Source organism: Mycteria americana, chromosome 1 (assembly GCF_035582795.1).
Source record: "Mycteria americana isolate JAX WOST 10 ecotype Jacksonville Zoo and Gardens chromosome 1, USCA_MyAme_1.0, whole genome shotgun sequence".
In the NCBI taxonomy this organism is placed as follows: domain Eukaryota; kingdom Metazoa; phylum Chordata; class Aves; order Ciconiiformes; family Ciconiidae; genus Mycteria; species Mycteria americana.
In genome coordinates this window covers 31161492-31183622 of record NC_134365.1, presented here as the reverse complement: position 1 = coordinate 31183622, position 22131 = coordinate 31161492, and the positions used below count along the sequence as shown (strand labels likewise).

The 22131-nt window shown below is 34.4% G+C and overlaps 2 protein-coding genes across 4 annotated transcripts in view; one reads left to right on the top strand and one right to left on the bottom strand.

Annotated features, from left to right (window-relative positions):
- LRRN3 (leucine rich repeat neuronal 3) overlaps window positions 1-7721 on the top strand; it is a 35832-nt gene extending 28111 nt beyond the window's left edge. Inside the window, exon 2 of the mRNA XM_075493947.1 lies at window positions 4753-7721. Within this exon, the coding sequence (XP_075350062.1) occupies window positions 5104-7230 (2127 nt within the window). The 5' untranslated portion in view covers window positions 4753-5103 and the 3' untranslated portion in view covers window positions 7231-7721. The remainder of the gene's footprint in view (window positions 1-4752) is intronic.
- IMMP2L (inner mitochondrial membrane peptidase subunit 2) overlaps window positions 1-22131 on the bottom strand; it is a 496621-nt gene that overhangs the window by 273064 nt on the left and 201426 nt on the right. The window lies entirely within an intron of this gene.

The window sequence follows — 22131 nt, the reverse complement described above, 5'->3', positions numbered from 1 at the left end:
AGGGCACATTGCAGGGTGGCTGTTGCATTTTTAATTTTTATCACTGTCTCTCTAACTGCTGAAGTGGAAAAGAAAGATTGCCAAAACCTGACGTGTTTCTTTTCCTTTCTGCCCACTCTGACTTGGTTCTTAGCTGTCTGTTGCTCCAGTGATGAGAAACGTTGCTCAGTTTATTCATTCACTGAATGTCTTTTCCAGCTCAAATAATGGTGATATCCTCTTGTAAACCAAGGCTCCAGCTGTCAATAGCAGTAAATGAAACAAACCTAATTAAGACACCCAATCATTGTCTACACAAGAGATAATTAGGCTGCAAAAAGTCACACACATCAGGGTGCATTTTTCTAAAAGCAAGAGATAATACCTTAAAAGCACGAGGCACACCATATTTAGTAAGACAGTAAGTATGGATTGCAATAGGGATGGACTTTCAGAAGAAATTAAATAATCTGTCCACAAAGATTAAACAGTTTTAGGACAGAAGTTCTAGTACAGGAAAACAATAATAAAAATACTGAATATCATTACCAATAAGCAATACTAACTTTTAAAATGCAGACTCTATTTAGACTTTTTAATTGCAGACATTAGGAAGCAAACCATACCATTTTATCTGGATGAGGAAATATATGTTCAATCAGAGTGCACATAAAGATTTATAAATGCAGCTGGGTAAAGAATTACATCAAAGACTCCAAAACTACAATGCACAGCTCATGCTGCTGCTTGTGCGAAAACACTTACCCCACAGCTCAGCTTACTGGTGATAATGTGCTGCTGAGCCTCATCTCTACAAGCTTTTCTGTTGTGCACCATAGTAGGCACAAGTTTTAAGAATCACTTGCATCACATCAAAAATCTTGAGAGGTCACCAAAACCCACTGACAAAAGAGCTATAATAAAAATAGTATTTTTGCTTAACAGATAATGCTGACATAATTGCATTATTTGAATTAACTTTTTTTTTTTTTAAAGAAAATATCTACTTTTGCATAGAAACCTCTGTGTATGTAAATCTCAGATACTTTAAATACTACTCAGAGGAACAAGACAAATAACCTTCAGGTTCTCTTTGTCCTTCTTATTAGTACCTTTAAAACCAGGCATTTGAAACACAAAACTTTCACATAGAACTCCAGATGGTACAAAGCACTTAGCTTTAAAGCACTGGAACCCATTAATAAAAATTCTGAAAATCGCTATTAGTAAGTGTATTTCAATTTAATCTTTATTTAGTGTTATCAGTACAGTACATTAATGAAGAAAGGGAATCAATGCATTCCCAAAGTTCAAGGTACCACAAAGTCAAATGCTTATTCTCCAGTACAAACATTTATCTCTGTGACGCTATATTCTTCAAGGAAATTGAACTTCAGTTACAGTTTATAGTGTTGAGTGCAAGATATCAATTTACATGAGGTTTATTTTGTTACAGGAAACTGCAGCTCACTTCTCAGTTCAAAATGGTTTGTACACATCTCAAGGTTAGAAATTAATGACATACACACAGATGCACACACATAATCAATACATAAAGCATAAGCAAAGTCATACTGCATAACTTGATTCTGGGTTTTAATTTCTTCAAGTGGGACCAGAAAACTTAACATCAGTAATCCTCATTTTCTTACCTTCTGTGTCAACATTGTAGATCAGAGTCACACAATAATACTATTATAAACAAAAAGACCAACAAAAATGTTTTGCCACTCAAACGATTCTATACAATTTTTGCTGTGCATTTCAGTACTCCACTTTTTTGTGTACTATGTCATATGATGTGTACTACAGTCATATGATTTAGTTTTAAGTTGTCCTGCGAGGAGCAGGGAGTTGGACTCCACGATCTTTATGGGTCCCTTCCAACTTGAGATATTCTATTCTATGATTCTATGATCTCATAAGCCACCATGGATGTCCCTACTACTCCAGAAATATTCTTTTATTCCACACCTTGAATGATAGTTAATACCAAATCATTTTCATGTAAAATAATACATAGATATGATACTATTTAAACCAAAAATCTTTCTGAAGTGAAACAATGCATTTTGGAATGATGACTGTGCAGGCTGGGAGAGAGTGTGAAAATTATTCTACAATCTGTTATTCAAGGCACTCAACCCCAGTGAATATTTTATACAAGGCACTTTAACTGGAGAAATAAGAAAGATTTATGCTAGAACACCATATGAGCTTGAGCTGGTGGCTTATTAGCTGGAGCGTTCACCAGAAAGAGAAAAGACATCAGAGTAAATCATAAAGAAGAATTCAGAACCTGGATCTCCAACCTCTTCTTTTTTGCTGCCTTTTGCGGAAAGCCCGCTCTAATATATATGACATGAAAATGTCCACTGGTGCCCTTGTTTTTCACTTGAGAATCCCATAGAAGCTGAAGTATAAACTCAGGAGGAGTATAAACTCAAATCCAGGAGGATGTTTGCTCTATGCACACGAAAATGTAGTAGTTTACATGCTTTAACTGGTACAGCCTCTCAGGTACCTGGGACACACATGAAAAGTCCATCTTGATCCACATCCTATTTTTTGCAGTGGCCAATAGCAAATGTCCAGGGAGGAGAAGAAAACCAGGTCAGCTATGTTGTTATACTTCCCCAGAATACTTTCACAGTACCTCTACTGAGCAGAAGTCCCTGAGCATCATAGTGGGATCAAAATGCTGAGATTTGATAGCTACAGTAGCTGTCTGTTGAATCTCCATTAATTTACTATTCAGGTAAGACTTCCAATGACCTTTCAATTATCAGAAGCTTACATTTTGTATTTGCCACACTTACAGATACATTTTTAATACACAATCCAAATAAAATTTGAGAATTCAATGGGACGTGCTTTAGAAAGTGCATCAAGAACATGACTCAAAAAATTCCCCCCCACGGACATCCTCTCTTCTCCCTGCAAAGTAAATTACATCTATGCATTAGGCATAGAATGATTTCTACCAAGATCTTTAGGAAATGGGACAGCACTCCATACAGGTGTATCACCTTGCCTCCTGGTGGCAAAATTAAGAGCAAGTTATAGGCATTAACTGTCCAACGCAAACCTTTATTTTTCTGCAAGCCTCAAGTTCATCTCATTTCCCAGAACAAAGGAACAGATTACATTTTTACTATTTCAGTCAGCTTGTCTTTGCATTTCAGTATAAACTGGGCCATTTGCATAAAAACATACTATTAATCCTCAAAACAGCAGAATGTTTTCTGTATGTTTATCTCACACATTGTCTGTTCACTTTATTAATACACTTACATGTTAAAATAAAATATTAAATGTCCTTAAATGTACATAACACAAACAGCAGCCTTGAAGACTTGCCAAATATACTTCAAATTGGCCAATGCTCATGTCACTCAACATGGTCCAACACCTTTCCTCTGAGCTGATATGGAATACCTATGTGGTCAATAAGCCCAACCCTCCTGGGCCTGGAAAGGAAACCTAAAATCCAAACCCCTGACACCTGATGTTTGTAATTCTGTCTATCTATACCAACAGCACCTCAAAAGTTATTTATCAATGACAATGAAGCATTGATCTTATCTTACAGTTTATAAACAATGTTACTGTGAATTTTAACACTAGAGGCAAGGGGAGAAAGGGCATAAATGTGTATCATCTGACAGTCTTCTGAGACAAAGTCCATTTAAAGTTAGTGCAGAGTCTATATTCTGAAGCAAATGAAGCAGTTAATGTGTACTACTTCATATATGAAAACACAGAAGCTTTTGAATTATATGGCTTGGAACACGAGGTACACTCATAGTAGGATTTTTTTTTCCTCAGAAAGAGCAAGTACATACCAAAAATCTGGAGAGGACACATTTGATGCTTCAAGATGCTAAAGCTTCAGTCTTTACTATAATTTGGGACATGAAGACAATCTGCAACTTCATAGCAAATTTCAGATTCTTGCAGAGCTACAAACCAAAGCAGCAATTGCTAGTGTAGAATTTTTTTTCCTTCTTATTGCTCTAAAGACACTTTTCTGTTATTATTATTCCTTACAACTGAAGTTATTGAAGCCAAAATGAGCAAGCCAGTAATTAGCTTCAATTTGCCAAGATGATGAGCTATTTATTATGAGGCACATATTTCTTTCTAATTGTTGCTTTAAAGAAAAAAAAAAATCTTCCTAAACAGCAACTACAAAAAGAATTAGAAAATGATAAAACCTGTGGATTATCAATTTTGTATATTTCTATATAAATACCTCACAGGCTTGCCTAAGAATGTCATCATTAGGAATGTGTATTAATCCAACCATTCCTTTTTCCATCGATTACACATAAATTATGTTCTTTATATTCATAAACTTCATGTTCAAAAGTTAAATATTCATGCTCTGTAGGATTTTTGCTCAGTGTTTACATTTTCAAAGCCAACAGAACTCAGTCTGCTTCTAGTGATAACTGAAAGAAAAAAGAAAATATTTTAAAGGAGCATAAAATATGTAGAAAAATCTCACTGATATATTTTGCTTTATACTCTGTGGATCTTCATCTTTCTGTAGAGCAATGCTCCACTGGATGTATGACAAGCTACAAGTCTAAAGATATATTAGTATATTAACTTCATTTATGCTATCTGGATACCACTATAATACTCTAGGCACCACAGTCATTTTCTTTTCTTACTTGCAATAATTAACATTAGAGAGCAAAAGATGGCTAAATTAATTTATAACTTTATAGTTTCTTATACTAATTATTTCCTCTTCTTATATTTTAGGTCATCCTGTCATTCCTGCAAACACTAATCAATCATGGGATTTGAAGTTAATACTACTAAATAAATGAATTGCTTAATCTCCTATGACCATCTATACATACTTCATCTTCACAAAGCTTATCAATTTTATGTCATCAAGGACAGAGTGACCTTCATTTCCACAAAATGCCTCTTACTACTGGACAAGTTGGTTACAAATTTATCACTTATCCTCAGGAAGAAAGTCCTTCGCGATCATCATTTGACAAATGCAAGTGTGTGTATTATCAATTGACCAGGTCATACTGAATTCCAAAACCATAACTGTGGAATAGTAAAGGCTCTGTTACTTTTCTGAACATTTGAGCTAAGATGAAGGACATGCAACTCAAAATTAATTTTCTACTTGGCCTAGTTATCACTGCACTAGTACAAGCTGTAGGAAAAAAAGCAGACTGCCCAGAGTCATGTACATGTGAGATCAGACCATGGTTCACCCCCAGGTCTGTGTATATGGAAGCTCCAACAGTGGACTGTAATGATTTAGGCCTTTTTAATTTTCCAGCCAGACTGCCTGCTGACACACAGGTTCTACTTCTACAGACTAATAATATTGCAAAAATAGAACATTCAGTAGACTTCCCAGTGAATTTAACTGGTCTAGATTTATCTCAGAACAATTTATCTTCAGTGACCAGTATTAATCTTAGAAAGATACCACAGTTGCTTTCGGTGTACCTTGAAGAAAACAAACTTACTGAACTCCCTGAAGAATGTCTCTCTGGACTCCACAATTTACAAGAGCTTTATATTAATCATAACCTGCTTTCTGTGATTGCACCGGGAGCTTTCATAGGCCTCAGTAATCTTCTCAGACTTCATCTCAATTCAAATGGTCTGCAAATGATCAACAGGAAGTGGTTTGAAGCTACTCCTAATCTTGAAATTCTCATGATTGGAGAAAACCCAATTATCAGAATCGAAGATATGAACTTTAAGCCTCTTATCAATCTCCGCAGTCTAGTTTTAGCAGGCATAAATCTCACTGAAATACCAGATAACGCTTTGGTTGGCCTTGACAATTTAGAAAGCATCTCCTTTTATGACAACAGATTTGTTAGAGTGCCCCACATTGCTCTTCAAAAGGTTACAAATCTTAAATTTCTGGATCTAAATAAGAATCCCATTAATAGAATACGACGAGGAGATTTTAGCAATATGCTGCACCTAAAAGAGTTAGGAATTAATAACATGCCTGAACTGATTTCTATAGATAGTCTTGCTGTGGATAATTTGCCAGATTTAAGAAAAATAGAAGCTACCAATAACCCTAGATTATCATACATTCATCCAAACGCATTCTACAGACTTCCCAAGCTGGAATCGCTCATGCTCAACAGCAACGCGCTGAGCGCCCTGTACCGCAGTACAATAGAATCCTTGCCTAACCTCAAAGAAGTTAGTATACACAGCAATCCCATTAGATGCGATTGTGTCATCCGCTGGATTAACATGAATAAAACAAACATTCGCTTCATGGAGCCGGAGTCCCTGTTTTGTGTAGACCCTCCTGAATTCCAAGGCCAGAATGTGAGACAGATACACTTCCGGGAAATGATGGAAATCTGTCTCCCCCTGATAGCTCCTGAAAGTTTTCCATCTACTCTGGATTTAAAAACCGGCAGCCATATTTCCTTACACTGCAGAGCAACAGCAGAACCAGAACCTGAAATCTACTGGATAACACCATCAGGACACAAACTTTTGCCTAATACTATTTCTAATAAATACTACATTCATTCAGAAGGAACATTAGACATAAGTGATGTAACACAAAAAGAAAGTGGCTTATACACATGTATAGCAACAAATTTAGTTGGGGCAGACCTAAAGTCAGTCATGATTAAAGTGGACGGCTCTTTCCCTCAGGACAGCAATGGATCTTTGAATATTAAAATAAAAGATATAAAATCTAATTCCGTTTTGGTTTCATGGAAAGCAAATTCTAAAATTCTGAAGTCCAGTGTTAGATGGACAGCCTTTCTGAAAGCTGAAAACTCTCAGGCTGCACAGAGCGCTCGAATACCATCTGATATAAAGGTATATAATCTTACACATCTAAATCCATCAACCGAATACAAAATTTGTATAGATATTCCCACTATCTATTCACAGAATAAGAAACAATGTGTCAACGTAACCACAAAAGGACTGGACTTGGCAATGAAAGGCTATGAAAAGAACAACATAATAGGATACCTTGCCTGCCTTGGTGCTCTTTTGGGAATCATCTCTGTGATATATCTCTACAGCTGCATCTCACGAGAGATGAACTATGACGTTGGACACAGCTATCTAAAGAATTACCTGAAGAAACAATCCTTTTCACTCAATGAGCTTTATCCACCTTTAATCAGTCTTTGGGACATGGGCAAAGAAAAAAGCACAGCAATGGAAGTAAAAGCAACTGTAATAGGTGTACCAACCAATATGTCATAAATATGTCAGTATACCACTTAATTTCTGAAATAAAAAGCACATGACTGCATCTGTGCTGAATAAAAAGGCAACAAGAAAAAGTATTTCTTTTAAGAACTAGACGCCTGGACTTTGCTGCTGCCGACAAATAGGAATATGTACTGACTCAGCATAAGAGAAGAATTTTAACTGGCTTCTAAGGGTATTCTACCAACCAAATACAAATAACTTCATTTTCTAGAACTTTCATGGGACTTTTAAGTCTGGAATACAGTGGAAGTAGCCAAGAACATTTTCTGTATTTTTTTTTAATTATTATATAAAAGTAGTGGAACTGAGCAATACCTCCTCCTGTGCTGTATTACACACACTAGCCACGAGTTTTTGCAGTGAACAGATATACTAGGATTGACACATGGTGTAATGAAATGGACAAATTCTGTAGAGTAGACACAGTGAGTATGTGAATTTTTTTTATGAGGAAAATACATTTTTGATTAAAATCAAAATAGTTTTTGGCTTGTTTGTTTCTAAAAAAACATTCTGGGAGCTCTTGTCTGACAATAAACAAACTCATTTTAATGTCTGATAAAATATCTCCTTACATATTCTCCTGTTAAATGCTAATCTACATATTCTCCTGTTAAATGCTAATCTGAGCACATAGGCTATTTTTGCTGGTTTTAGGCTACAGAACTGCAATAAACCACACAATAAATATTTTTATAAAGTACTTGCCCATAATAACCATACTTTACACATTGCTTATTGTGGGAGGAAGAAGAGATAAGAAGGGCGGGAAGGAGACATAAGACTGACAGGGAAATAGATTGTTAGCTACTAATAACAGCAACTTTTGAGCTGCTTTGGTATTTTCCCAGAAGCCTGAAAACTGAATGCAATGTTTAGACTCAGATAATATAAATCCAATATTTTGTCTTCAGTCAAAAGGGTAATTCGGTTATAAGTGATGTCTAAACTTTAACCTGGCCATACAAGGAACTCAGATAGCTTGAACACTTTAAATGATATTAAGGTTTACTTTCTGGACCTGCACACTTCTGTTCAGCAATAACAACTGACTAGTTTATAAACCTCCTCAGCTTTCACAACGTTACAAGCAATAAATGACTGACAGAAACATTACTAGTAGAAACGAATTGAAACAAAATGAAAAGAGAACAAGAAATACCTGACTACTCATATTGAAGCTAAAGTTCTCATGGGAGTAGGACTGGGCCCATAGGCAGCAAATGTGCACAGAAGCTGCTGATCAGAATGTTGATTACAAGCTAAACCCAATTCTGTTAGGATAGAAAAAGTGACTAATCCTAAGCCCAGCAGAGAAAAGACATCAGACCATTAAGATTCCTGATGAAAAGATGTAGTACCTCCTGACAAAGAACCCAACAGCAAAATTTTTATGTTATTTTGGTTCATATATATGAAAACAAATAGGAAGAATGAAGAAAAAAACCTGTTATCTCTGAATATTGTTTAAAGAAGTAAATATTCACAGAATGCATAGGTAGCTTGAATTACAAAGTAAAAGCAGGAGTAACAAACATTCCTTCTAAGTCTTTAGTAGACTTTAACATTTTTTAAAATCTATAATAATATATATTTTATCTTTCTAGACTTGATTGAAGTAAACATTTCTGTGGAATCGCTGACAATTTTTGTAGGTAGAAGAGAAGAGTTACTTCTTGTATTTAGAAATTAATTTTGCCACTTATTTATGGTTTGCCACATACTTTCAAAGTATTATTGGTCTATAAACATGTATAACATGGAAAAATATTTTCACTTTATCTAGTACTAATGAATAACATGCTTTCATGTTAAAGTGTCCTTTTTCTAATTAAATCCCAGGATTTTTAAATTACATAAAGGTAATTTTCGAAGTTGTTAAAGGCAGAAAGAAGAACCTGATACTAATTTTAAACTACCCAAACTTAGGATATTCATAAAGTCGATATGTTTCACTGAAGAAGGAAGTTTACAAACCTGATGAATCGCTATCGCACATAAAGGCACGTTGACATGGATCAGAGAAACGCTGCGACAGCATGACAGGTTTCAACACCATCGACAGAGCTGCTGGAGTGGAGCTCTTCCTCGAGAAATGGTAGCTCAAATGGGACCCATCACCAAGCAGATATTGGACTTGTCAGCAAGTACTTGTAGGTATATCTTGTATGTTTACCTTTGGAATCAAGCTGCATTTAGAACTTACAACTCTTAGAGATTAGAAATGAGAATCTAATTTTTTCAGCCAAAAACATCTCTGCACAATGGTATAAAACAGCACACGAATACAAGCCTAATGGGGGGGATTGGTAAGACTTTTTCCCCTCGCAGAATATGTACAGGCTTTATTTACTTTATTTAAATACCTCATTAAAAGGTTTTGTTGACAGATAAAACGCATTTTTATATAGAAGAATTCTCATACTAAACTGAGAGCTGAAATATAACTAGATATATCTCACAAATATTTGCATCATTCTATACTTAAGCTGATATCAAATGAAAATATACCTTACATTTTAAGAAGAAATGAATTATCCTGTTGCTAATTGTTAAGATGTAAATGATTTCCTTTATATCCCAAAAAAGAGAAATATAATTGCATTTTCTTAAAGTAGCTTTGCAATCCTCCTCTCACATGACCTTGATTAAGCCATTTTACAACTTTATACCTTCCTTTCTCTGAAAGTATCTTTGAAAGAACATGCTGAGCTTCTGTTTTCAGCATACCAAGATGCATCTTCTGTAACTAATCATCGAGTAATATTCTTTATTTGTACAAATCTGTGTTCACTGCTATCAGTCAGAAGTGAAACTTTAAGAAATACTAGGAAAATGTCCATAAGAACATGGTCAGCAGTGTCTCTACAATAGGTTAGGAGATCACAGAATTTTTAGTGACTCATAGAATAAAGCATTAGTGATTTGGTAGGGGTGTTTAACTGATGGGGTACAAAGAAGGAATACAACTGCAATAATGAGAACAAAGATATCCCGTCAAAGAGTTCTCACTATTACCAAAAGATCTGCAGAAAGAAATGCTTGCAGATTTAGATTAAAACTTTAAAAATACATACTTACTAGCACATTCAAGTTCATATCAACATCCATTCATTCATGAACTTATATGGCAACAGCATTACAATTCTTCAGTATTCTACTCAGATTTTTAATACCTTTACATTGAAATTTTACATGTTTCTAATAGAAACATAAGTTTAATGATATTTTTTGATCGAATTCTATTTACTGTAAGAACATGTTAAAGGCAGAAAGCATGATGGAGGTGAGGCCATTTAAACCCACTTAAATTAGACTTCAACATGTACACTGTTCAATGAATGGTGGTTTGATCCTTTTATTATATAGACTTTTGTGTGTATGTGTGAAGTACTTCTGTTCTATTAGCAACATGGTAGCCTGTCTGCAGACCTTTATTTCATTATATCTGTATTGCATTATTTTATCTACTATACAGAAGTAGTATCTTGTAGAACACATGGCAATGCTTTCAATGGCAGTACTGTGAACCACCTACTATCCATATAAACATAACATCTTTAATATCTACACAGAAACATCTCTACGATATTAGCCTAACAAATCTCTAAAAAGATTCATTATTTCTCCATGACCAAAGACATTCTTCATGTTAAAATCCCCACAAAAGCTACAGGTGAGCAGTGGGATTCTTGTGTAGCTGTGTGTAAAAACGGATAGCTGTTTCTTCCACAGATATAAACCTGAGGGTCCTTAGGAAGTAATAAATCCACCTTTTAGCTTTAATAGCTTAGTGTATCTTTAACTTACATCACTTCACAGACATATGTCCAAAAAATCTAACAATTTTTTCAGCAAAGTAGAATCTGTTAAAAAAGTACAGGAAGAACTTCCTAATAGTGGTATAGTATACTTTTTAATAATCTCTTCATTTACAGGAATGTTGTTTTTTCCACACAAGGCACAGGGCTAAATTTTTTCTGTCTTTTATTAATTGGGATGTTTACTCTCTTTAATGGAGGTAGGAACTGACAACGACCTATATTTAATTTCCTCAGAAACAGAGAAAAGCATTGTTACACACCTATGTTTCCATTTATTTAATAGTTTTCTCTCAGGAATCCAATGCATTAAAAGCAGTACTTACTGATTATTCAAACCAGAAAATAGTAGCTCAGAAATAGATTAACTTTATCTTGGCATTTGACAGCAAGCCTCATTCTAAAACATGCTACTAATGAAAGAGAGAAGGCAAACATGAGTGTTTGAAATGTCTGGCTAGGCAATACCCAAAACATAAGACTGAAAAGACTTTTTAATTCAATTTTTAAATTCAGTTACCTTACTTCTTTCTATCAGCTACTAGACTGGAAAGTTGTGTTCTATTCATAAAAACATTAAGCATTTCCTTCTTGGTAAAATATTTACAAAAATCATTTCCAATATTCCATCAGCTAACACAGCCAAATGGTAACTTACGTATGTACATTTAAGTTTCTGTTTTAGCTAAAATGATGTGAAATCATAACCCCAAATAGTAGCTAAAAAACTTAGATAAAAGATCACAGATGATCAGACAAAATCAACAAATGTTGATTTACATCTTAAAAGGAAATTTCCATTTCCAAAATTCACTAATAAAATTAATTCTGCTTCTGTAACCTTAAGCAGTGACCTCAAAATAACTTAAAAAAGAAATGGAGATTCTTCCCTCAATCTTGTGCTGGCCAGTAATAGAAGAGACACAATGATTAAAAATAATCTTATAAAATATTCTTTGTTATCTGAAACCAGAAGAGACATTTCAGAAAAAGGTGCATATATAGTCTAGAAAATAAGTTCACATACTAGACAGTACCAAAGAAATTGAGGTTTTAGAGAGAAAAAAATTGAAAAGTGTCACTCTATCAGACTTAAGGAAGAAAACAGTTCTTATTAATGAACTGAATGGAGTAAAACCAGAGTGGAGGTGTGGCACCGACAAGACAAGAAACTTTACATAGCAGAAAGTGTACAGTAAGTATGAAAAGTTCAGTATGAAAACTACAGAAGACATTTTGAAGAATATAGTTAAATGGAATGGAGAAGATAGCCACTGAACACAAACCACTAGAAACAAACCAAGACTAACACTTCACCTCATGCTAAAGATGAGAAATGTGCTTGGTAACACATTAACAATTGCATGCCGCTTTTGTAGAGGTAAGAAACAAGATGACTAGAAACATATGCAGAGTAAAAAATTACTGGTGTTGCCTACTGCAGATCATGAGACTTCATCACAACATAGCTTACAGAAAGACATCTTGAATAAAATTGTTGGGGAAGCAATAGATATAAGTGATCTTTTTAGAACACCTTTGGGTCCCATGAGCAACAGTAGAAAGATGTTGGAATAAACTGCTAGGTAGGAAAAAAAAAAATGCATCTTTCTGGAATATTTGTTGACCTTCCAAACCAATTGTTTTGGTCAGTCAGTTGGTTAACATACCAAATGTGTAATTTGAATAGCTTCCAGTTTAATACCATTGGAAATAATTGAAACCAATCTTCTCAGGAAAAGGCTAAATAGGTACTCAGGGAAAATGCTAAGCTACAACAGAAAAAGAAAAAGATTATCTAAATATTCAGTAAACATAAAATCAAGACAATGAGAACAAAAATTAACTTAGATGCCAAAGTCTGTGAAGATAAAAGAAAACAACAACATAACTTCATTTACCCATATGACAACTCTAGAAGTTGGATATTAAGCAAGAGAAATGCAATTACACATGTATGTGGATAAATTCAGTTTGAGTTGTTACTGAAACTTGGCCAGATTTGCATGACTGGAATGTTAAAATACATGACCATAACCCATCCAGTGAGAACTGTGCTTTGAAACTGAGAACAGAGCTATTCACTTCAGGTTCAATAAAAATTCTGAAGGAGTTGAGTCCTCTTCAATGTTTTTATTACAGGACAGTGTGAAAATAATATAATGCATCAGACTAAATTCTGTCCATGATTAGTTGCACTTCAGTATTCTGAGATAAAATGTACAAGCATCATTTGTAAATAGCATAAGCATACAGTAGAACTAGTAATGAATAATGAAAACTGACCCTCTGGTACATGACTGACTATTGTTATGGTATTGTTCTGGTTATATTATGTAGTGTTTCATTTCTATAGCCAGGGTTTTCAAAAAGAGATATAAGGTTAAGCCAATTGGACAACATGTTTAAAAGACTTGTTATTTTGAACACTCAAGAAAAAGTTTAAATAGAAGTAGTGTACATCTACCTACTTGACTACAGTATTCTCAGAGAGATATAAAGCTGTAGTTATACTGAAGTGCCTTCCCATTTTCAATTTTAAAAAATGAAGTAGACTGATCTTTAAAGAAGCCAACTGTAAAAGAAAGACTGCAAATGACCATAAGTCTGGACTGTTTTTTTCAAATAGACAAATCACTTTTGTCTTTGGCTGCTTAAGAAATTATGATTAATTGTCAGAGCTACCAAACATGAATGAAACAAAAAATATGACTGTGTAATTTCTATTTCTAGGAATTACAGCTACAAAAATTAATTTTTACATTTAATTAATGCCAAGAAAATAATATCAATATCTTTTTTCATAAAAAAGGAAAAGTATATTCACTTGCAAAAAGTCTATACACTTTAGAGATAGTTATACTATTTATTATTTGGCTAACCATTTAAATAACCTGTAAACTGTGAGGATTAATGAAAAAAAAAAGCTATAACAAGACACAAATATCCAGTTTCATTTTGAAAGCTTTTTGGTGCATCCTTCCTGACTTTCAGTTGTTGCTCCAAAGGACACAAGTCCTCCTATCTCTCGTAGGTCTTGTCAACCCTGTATGTGTATCTCTGGTATCCCAGGTCATCAAAAAAGAACTCCAGATGTTTATGTTTAAGAACATAACTATGAAAGAACAATCAGATACAAAAATAAATTCCATTATATTACAAAGAAAATTAGCTGTTTGATGGGAATTGATTTTTATCTAAAATGTTATTTTACAGTTAATGACGCTCATTCCTATTTAGAAAAAAAGGGTCAGGGGGAGGGGGAGAAAGTTCCAATGTTCTTGGAACATTAAAATGGTTTTATATGATTTCTTTAGATATTTAGGAAGAAAACCTTTCATTTTCATTTGCCAAATTACTATGACAGAACAAATACAAGTATTTACACAACATGAATTAATAAAAAACCTGAAATGAAATGCTGATATGAAATGTTGACATTCTTGTAGAACATTTGATATTCATTGAACCAACAATTTCAGATTTTAAAAAGTTCCATTGGAAAATATTTAATTCTTTCTAAAGCTTATCCCACAAAGACATTCAAGATTATAAATCAACAGTCTTCAAAGCAACTGAATCTTTTATTAAGTCATTCCTCCCTTCAGACAAAGCTGAAAACTACAAATGAAACTCCTCTGGCAGCTAAAAAATGCTTTTTACAAATCTCTCTCACTTGTTCTTTTTTTTTTTTTGTCTCTCAGCTTCAATTATTTGTAGACTTTTTTCCCCAAAGTCCTTTTCTTTGCCTTGATGCAAATGCTCTGTTCCTCTCCCTTCCATGATCCCTGTGGGTCCTTTGCTTATTTCCTGCTACTACTCTTGCCAGACTGTCACATCATTTCCAACACTGCCAGTAAGGACAGATGTTGTCTGACTTAATAAAAAAATTATCAAGCAAGCATCATATTTGGAGGCAAAATATTTGAATAGCAAAATACAAATATTAAAGAAAGACCTGGAATTCTTAAAGAAAATGCTGGTGTAAAACTAACCAGCTAATGAGATGAAGTATCTTTCAAGGAAACAAAGCATAAAAATGTAATGACATTCAGATTAAAATAATAATAATATGGGAGTAAGATAAAGCTGAAAGGGAGGGCAATTTGGGCAGATGGTCTATTCCTGATCCTAAAATAGCTGATGTTCTTTTTACCATTACAGTTTAGAAGAGTGGAAAACAACTCCATCTGCCTTACCCTTACGTAGTTATTGTTTGTTATTCGTGTTGATGACAATTTCCGGCTGTGCTCCAAATTCCCATAATGCTTTTGGGAATCACAATGCTACATGCTGCATGTATTCAGGTGTGGAGAACAATTTAGAATAAATGGCCAAAAGACAAGATATTAAATATCATAATAATTGTAGCTTCTTCATCCAACACCATTTACATTCACATTTCTACAAAATATACCCCCCTAATATGGAAATTTGGGATTTCCCTCACAAGTTGAATCTACTGATCCTTTCCCACCCATTCAAAGTAAACAGTCATGTAACACCTGAATCATAGAACAGTATTTCCTTTAGTAGGAATTCTCTACTAAAATAGAGAAAGGAAAGTAAGGAAAGTATATGGAAAAATACTTCCATACTGAAATAACTTCTTAGAAGAATGTAACAGCCATGGTAAATAATCATATTCTTCCTTCCAAGAATTATCCATTAAAGAGACTACCAAGATCTACAGATTATTGAGTTCTAAGCACTACTCTGAATACAGGACTGTTCTCACTGTGTGTCCTGGCTAGAGCGCAAGTGAAAACAGAAGTGCTGAGGACAGCTCTGCATACAGGAGAGAGTCTTCCATAGCTCAGTGCTAAATTAAGGGCCAAGGAAGGCTCTAGCTCCTGTCCTAGATACTGCTTTCTGCTTCAAAATGTCCACACAAGAGACAAAACTACTTTCCAAGCCACCATCATGAAATATACAGGTTGATTCCTTTTGACAGTCCAACTCAACTTTACTCTTTATCTCCATATGTCATGCAGATTTACACTCTTTCCCAGGACCAATGCAAGGACAGGATGCCTCCATGACATTTGGCGTCATGTATCACCCTGAGACTGCCTGTCAGTACTTGCACAGTGTGGATTTGATCAGACAATATTGTTGCTAGCCAGATAGACAGCTCTCAGGTTCACACAGATAAGGAAGCAAACATGAAAAGTCCCATGTTAATAACAAGGTATTCATAGGTGACCCCTTCAGTTCAGGCTATTGCTGCAGATGAAAAAGCAAATAAGAATTGGACTCCTACGGAAGCATGTACTTATTTCACTCTCCAGCACTTAAGATGACCTCAGAGCTAGGTGCCAGAACAAGGGCCAGTAGGGCAATAAGACTCTCTTCTATTAGTAGGAGACAGAAGACAAGGAAGAAATCAAGATGCAAAAATGAACTTATTTATGTTCTTTTTTAAGGACTAAACTCACTAAATATGGTTTGTAGTGACATCAACATAGTGAAAGAATTACCCTATTCACTTTAAGCCTAGCTATTACACCATCTGGATCACTAGACCTTGAAGGATAGATAAATAAATGGGAAGATTATCTCTGCAAGACAAAAAAAGGACTGAGGCATGCCCAAACTGAGGTGTGCAACAGCATGGACAACACAAAACTGAGTAGAAAATGAATGCTGCTTTTCAAGCTAACTGAATAATTAGGAAACACAAAAACAAATCTCAAAGCTTTCCTGATAGTTAATTAGCTGTGCTTCAGAACCTCAACAGAGAAGAAGGAACATGCTCCTTTTAAAAGCAGAATAAACATGGGTTTTGCACTGGTCAAAGACAGACAAACCTCAAAGAGAAATATTTAATACTAATTTCAAAAAAACCAGTGATGATAGTCTTCATCCATACATTTTTCTTCCAGTCCAGACCTAGATTCTATAAAGAAAGCATTTTAGCACTCATATACTACACATTACAGGTCAAAGGGTTTACAGTTTTGTCATTCAGCATGTAAGCACAAGTCAGATTCCTTGAGATGGCTGTTGGGAATAACATTTGAGGGCAGAATCTTGTCAGAAATTTTTATTTTTTTGTATGAAATTGTACTCTGTGCTGCTAAAATTTATAATGTTTTTTTAGCTTTGTCTCTAGCATGAATTTCAGCTAAACTTAAAAACATACAGCTGAATACTTTATAGCACCAAAGAAACTGGGTTACTGTCTGAAGACTACTAAAGACAGCTAAAAGACAATGCTTTGACATAATGGTGGAATGGTTTTATAGGACACAGAACCATATGATGAAAATCATCTGTTCCTATATATTCTCACATTTAAATGGAAGATAAAACGACTAGAAATAGAGCTAGAATTATCACTTTTAAATTAAGTGCAAAGTGTCCAATAACTACGCAAAATAAAAACCAACCGTTTAAAGTTAGTCTCACTATAGTAAAGGAACTATCATCATTAAACTACAGGTAAACAGAGATGTCTTTCTTTACATATCAGGTAATAAAAGGATTAAATTAAATCAAACTGTTACTATCAATTATACTCTCTTAGATTAATTTAATCTTACCTTAACATTTACTATAAAATGGGATAGGTAAATATATATTACTTAAGGTAGCTATTTAAAAAATGCATTTTTCTCTAGTTAGGCAGACTGTTGTGTAAAAGGCAATACAATGATAGCTTCTGAGAAAAAATTAAGTTATATAAATCTGTTTTGTATTACTTTGACTTGATGTGCTAAAATGCGGTCATATGCATTTTATCAATTCACTACTGGTGTTGCGCTTTACAAAAATTAAAGTGTTTACCAATCTTAAGGGTTAAAGTCTTACCTAATTTATTTCATCAATGCTCTGCAGGTATTTATGAGAAGTGCATGCCCATTTTCACTAAACTAAGTGCTGTATTGAATATTCATGTGCCACACAACATATTCCAAAATATGAAACAATGCCTTCTCCTAAAATACCTGCTTGTACAAGTTCTTCTATCTATACCTAAATTATATAACCTATGCACACCACTATCTCAATTCCATTTCTTCTACAGCCATTGAAGAGGATTTCAGTACTCAAGCTAGGATGAACTGTATCCCCATGATTTCCAGACTCCTAGTTTGACAAGTCCAGAATAGCACTGTCCACTGCCACAACCCTTATAAATGTATTATGGACATTATCATGTCCAAAATCACCCTGTTGCCTTTCAGGCTGTTAGAGTCCAATTCAAAATTACTTCCTTTTCTTCCTTCAAGGAACTTCAACCTCTCTCTCACCCTTCATATTTCTTCCATTCACTGAGCATCAATCTACTATTTGGTCTTACACAAAATCACATCAGTATGGGCATGCAGCACTCCTTTTCAACTACTTTCTACTTCATTAACACTTCATCTTTTTCCCAGTCTCCTATGAAATATATTTCCAGAGTATCCTTCTCTATGCTATTTGTCATCATTTTATAATTCTCAATTACATGAAAAAAAGAACAGAAAAAAGCTGAATTGTTCTGTGCATTTGAGTGCAAATTTGAAGTGTAGCCAGAGGAAAATTGCAACCCTGAAAAATCTGCAGTCTGTTCCCCCACCTACTTCAGCAGTCAACTCTTCTCAAATGACATTATGTTAACTGAAGCTCACTTTCTCTCCCTTGGTCTTAGAAAAGCTGATTAAAATGGAGGATGTCCACTGCAGCTAGAGTTATTTTAAGTTATTATTTCTAGCTTGTGTAATGTCTGGATTATTAGAAAGAGAAAACAGAAAGAGAATAATCGTATTATTCATCCAGCCTTTTAAAAGCATATTACAATTTATAAGCATACACCAATAAACATATTGCACCAAAGCACACACACCAAAGAGAAAAGCTTCCTGCTGCCCTGAACATCGGTTAACTAAATAGTTTCAAATAAAAGAAACAAAAAAGATATTGTCAAAGTGGTGGTGTTTTTTCCCTACCACATTAAGAGGTAGGTAAGTGCCCACTAGTACTTCCTCATACAGCAATAGCATTTAGGTGCGTAACTTCCACTGAATTTAACAAGTACGACACTCTGACCTGTTTGGGTGTTTTAGACATTACCAAGCATGTACCTAAATCATCAAAAGCCTGGCCCCATGAACCTAACTATCTGACTCACAGTCCTCAAAACTCTTCATATGCATAGCTCTGCTAAAGACAGTATAAAAGCAATGTACATCATTCATTTAATTGAAAACATTACATATATTTTTAATTAAGACAAAATGGGAAAAGAACAATATTATTTATTTAAAATTCTTAGAATAGAATACTTTGTGGAGAGCATCTGTTTCAGGATTAAATAATTTAATATCCATCAAAGAAATATTTGATAGTCTAGAATTTTAAGTACCAGCAAAGGAATGTTCTGTATGTTCAGATATTATCTAATTAGAAACAAAAGTAATATGCCATGCAATATATTCTAAATGACTTTATTTTAAGATACCACAAATAACATAGGTTTAGGTCAGGAGTTTTCTTACTCCTCCTGACCTAAAAAGTTTGCAAGAGCCTGCTCCCTCTTATTCATCTTTAACTATCAATTATCTTCCTACAGGATTTCTTAGGCTTCAGCTTGTCTTCCACCTCCTTTTGTCTCCTTCATTCGAAAATGTCTCTTTTGCTTCAATTATCTTACACGTGAGAGTTCCCTGTCTTTGTATGTCATGCAACATCATTCTCCCACTATCAGCATCTCTTCTTTTGTTTAACATTCTGGCACAGAACTCTACTTTTCCCTTCCCAAAATTAATATTCCATCACACTGGATGTGTATAAAATAATCTAAACTCTTCTTGCTAGAACCCTTACATTAAATATGCCAAATTGTATGTAGAATGAGATGACTTTTCAGTGAGTACAGTTACTTTAATCAAGACTGTGGAAACTATCTCATAAATATTCAAAAAATAGAGAGAAAGTCTAAGGAAAGAAAAAATATTTAAAACAAAAAATGGTAGATTACAAACCTTATCATAAGTTGCTAACAAATCAAGTGCAGAACATATAAGTATTACAAATCAAAGTGAGGAAAAATCAGAAACTGTAGACACTCAATGGCAGGTAAGTCAATGGTAAAAAACAAATTGTAACATAGGATGATAGAAATATTTTAGAACAAACCAGAAAAGAAGAGAGCTGGAAAAATGTGGCCATAGAGGACAAAAATTGCTAAAAAAATCAAGTTTGCAACAGCATCAAATCAATAAATATGAGAACAAAATAAGTTGAATGAACAAAGAGGTGCTACAAGTAGTTTTAATGATAGTGAAGGAGAAAAGTAGGGTAGAGGAAAGGTATAGGAAAGATTGTTGAAGAGGAACAAGTGAAGACACTGGGTCTAACAGCCCATTCTGCTAACACAATAATTAAAGGTAGCAATAGATGAGTCAGTAGTTGGAAGCAAATTTTGGACAAGAGAAAGTGACAGTATTATCAAAAACTGAGAAAAATTAATGATAAAGAGATGAAAGAACAGCCAGGGAAAACAAGTGAGCTTGAAGATACCATGAAATATACATATCCAGAATTTTCAAATGAAGACAAGACTTAACAAGAATGTCAGAGAAGGACAAGACAGCAGGAGTATGTGCTTTGATTTGGCCAAAATATTTAATAGAGAAAAAAGCTGTAAGAAGCCTGAATTTATGAGTATTCTGAAATCAACAGGAAACAATCATGCTTAAGAGACAAATGATAATTTCCATACCTTATAAGTCATAATTCACCAAGTGTCAAGAAAAAAGTTACAATACTAATTGTAAAACAAGGAGTACACAAATATTTCTTAGAAAGTGAAAAGAAGTAAATGCTTAAGCAATGAAGAAGAGCATGCTTGGAAATTCTGGCTAAAATGAGGAAGGCAGAAACAACAGGTAGTGTCATTTAGGAGGTTTCATCCAGAAGACAACTGAAAGCTGATAACCCTGTGTTATTAAAGAAAACATTTTCATAAAGAAATCTCAGAGGGAAGGAGACACTACTGTCTCTAATTAAAGACAGAGCTCAAGATCCAGGAGCTGCTTAACAGTATCAATTATAATGCCACTAATAAGCAATTAAAGGTTTGTGACTTTTCTAAACATTACCAGAGCTACAGCAATTTTTATTGTTGCTTTTAAGAAGCCTCAAAATTCTTTAAAAATAATTAATTCTAAAGGATTAACTAAAAAAATCCATTTAAAGGCAATAACAAAAGACACTGGAATGTATTCAAGTTTGTTCTAAATCACATCCAAACCAAGTGCATGCCACTAAAAAAGAAGCCAATCACTGTCACACAGAATAAAAGCTTGAAGAAAAAGAAAAGGGAAGAGCAGGAGTAGAGGGGGGAAAAAAGAAAACAAAACCAATAAAATTGAGGAAAGATGGAAGACAAGAATTATTCCATTTAATATTAGGTTATACAAGTTAAGTTAATGTATTTAAGTTACATATGAAAATACTGATGCAAAAGAGGCAGACAATAAAGTAAGAGAAACTTTTTTTAAAAAAAGGAATTTTTTTAACCCATTTTAAAATTGTTAGTAAACTAGCTGAAAACTCAGTGAAAACTTGGAAGTAAGAGAGACTGAATAAGCCAACTAGGTGTCTGTATGTAAAAACAGAGCTGATCTGTTGAGTCTCTGAGGATACATCTACACTTAAAGATACCTTTCAGATGCAATTTGGAGAGATCTGAATTAGCAAGTCCATAAAGTGCTGTGCAGCACTTCAAGGCTTTTACTAGCTTGGATCCAAGTGCATTTGAACATTATTTGTCTGACAGAAAGGCACATTAGCTTAATATCGCTCCCACCAGCCCTGATTAGCTTGAAAAGACCCCACATTCATATACCTAGATTGTACACACAAAGGTGCTAAAATACACAGTACTAGCCATGGTAGTTTGGACAACACCACTCCACACTCAAAGGGTAGTGGTTAATGTTTTGTACTTTTTAGAGACCAGTCTCAAGTTGTGTTCTTCAGTGGTATATTCTGGCATTTACACTGCTTAGCATCTTTATCAATGACCTGGAGAAGGAGGCAAAATCCTTATCAGTCTGACAACGCTAATGGGAAGGAT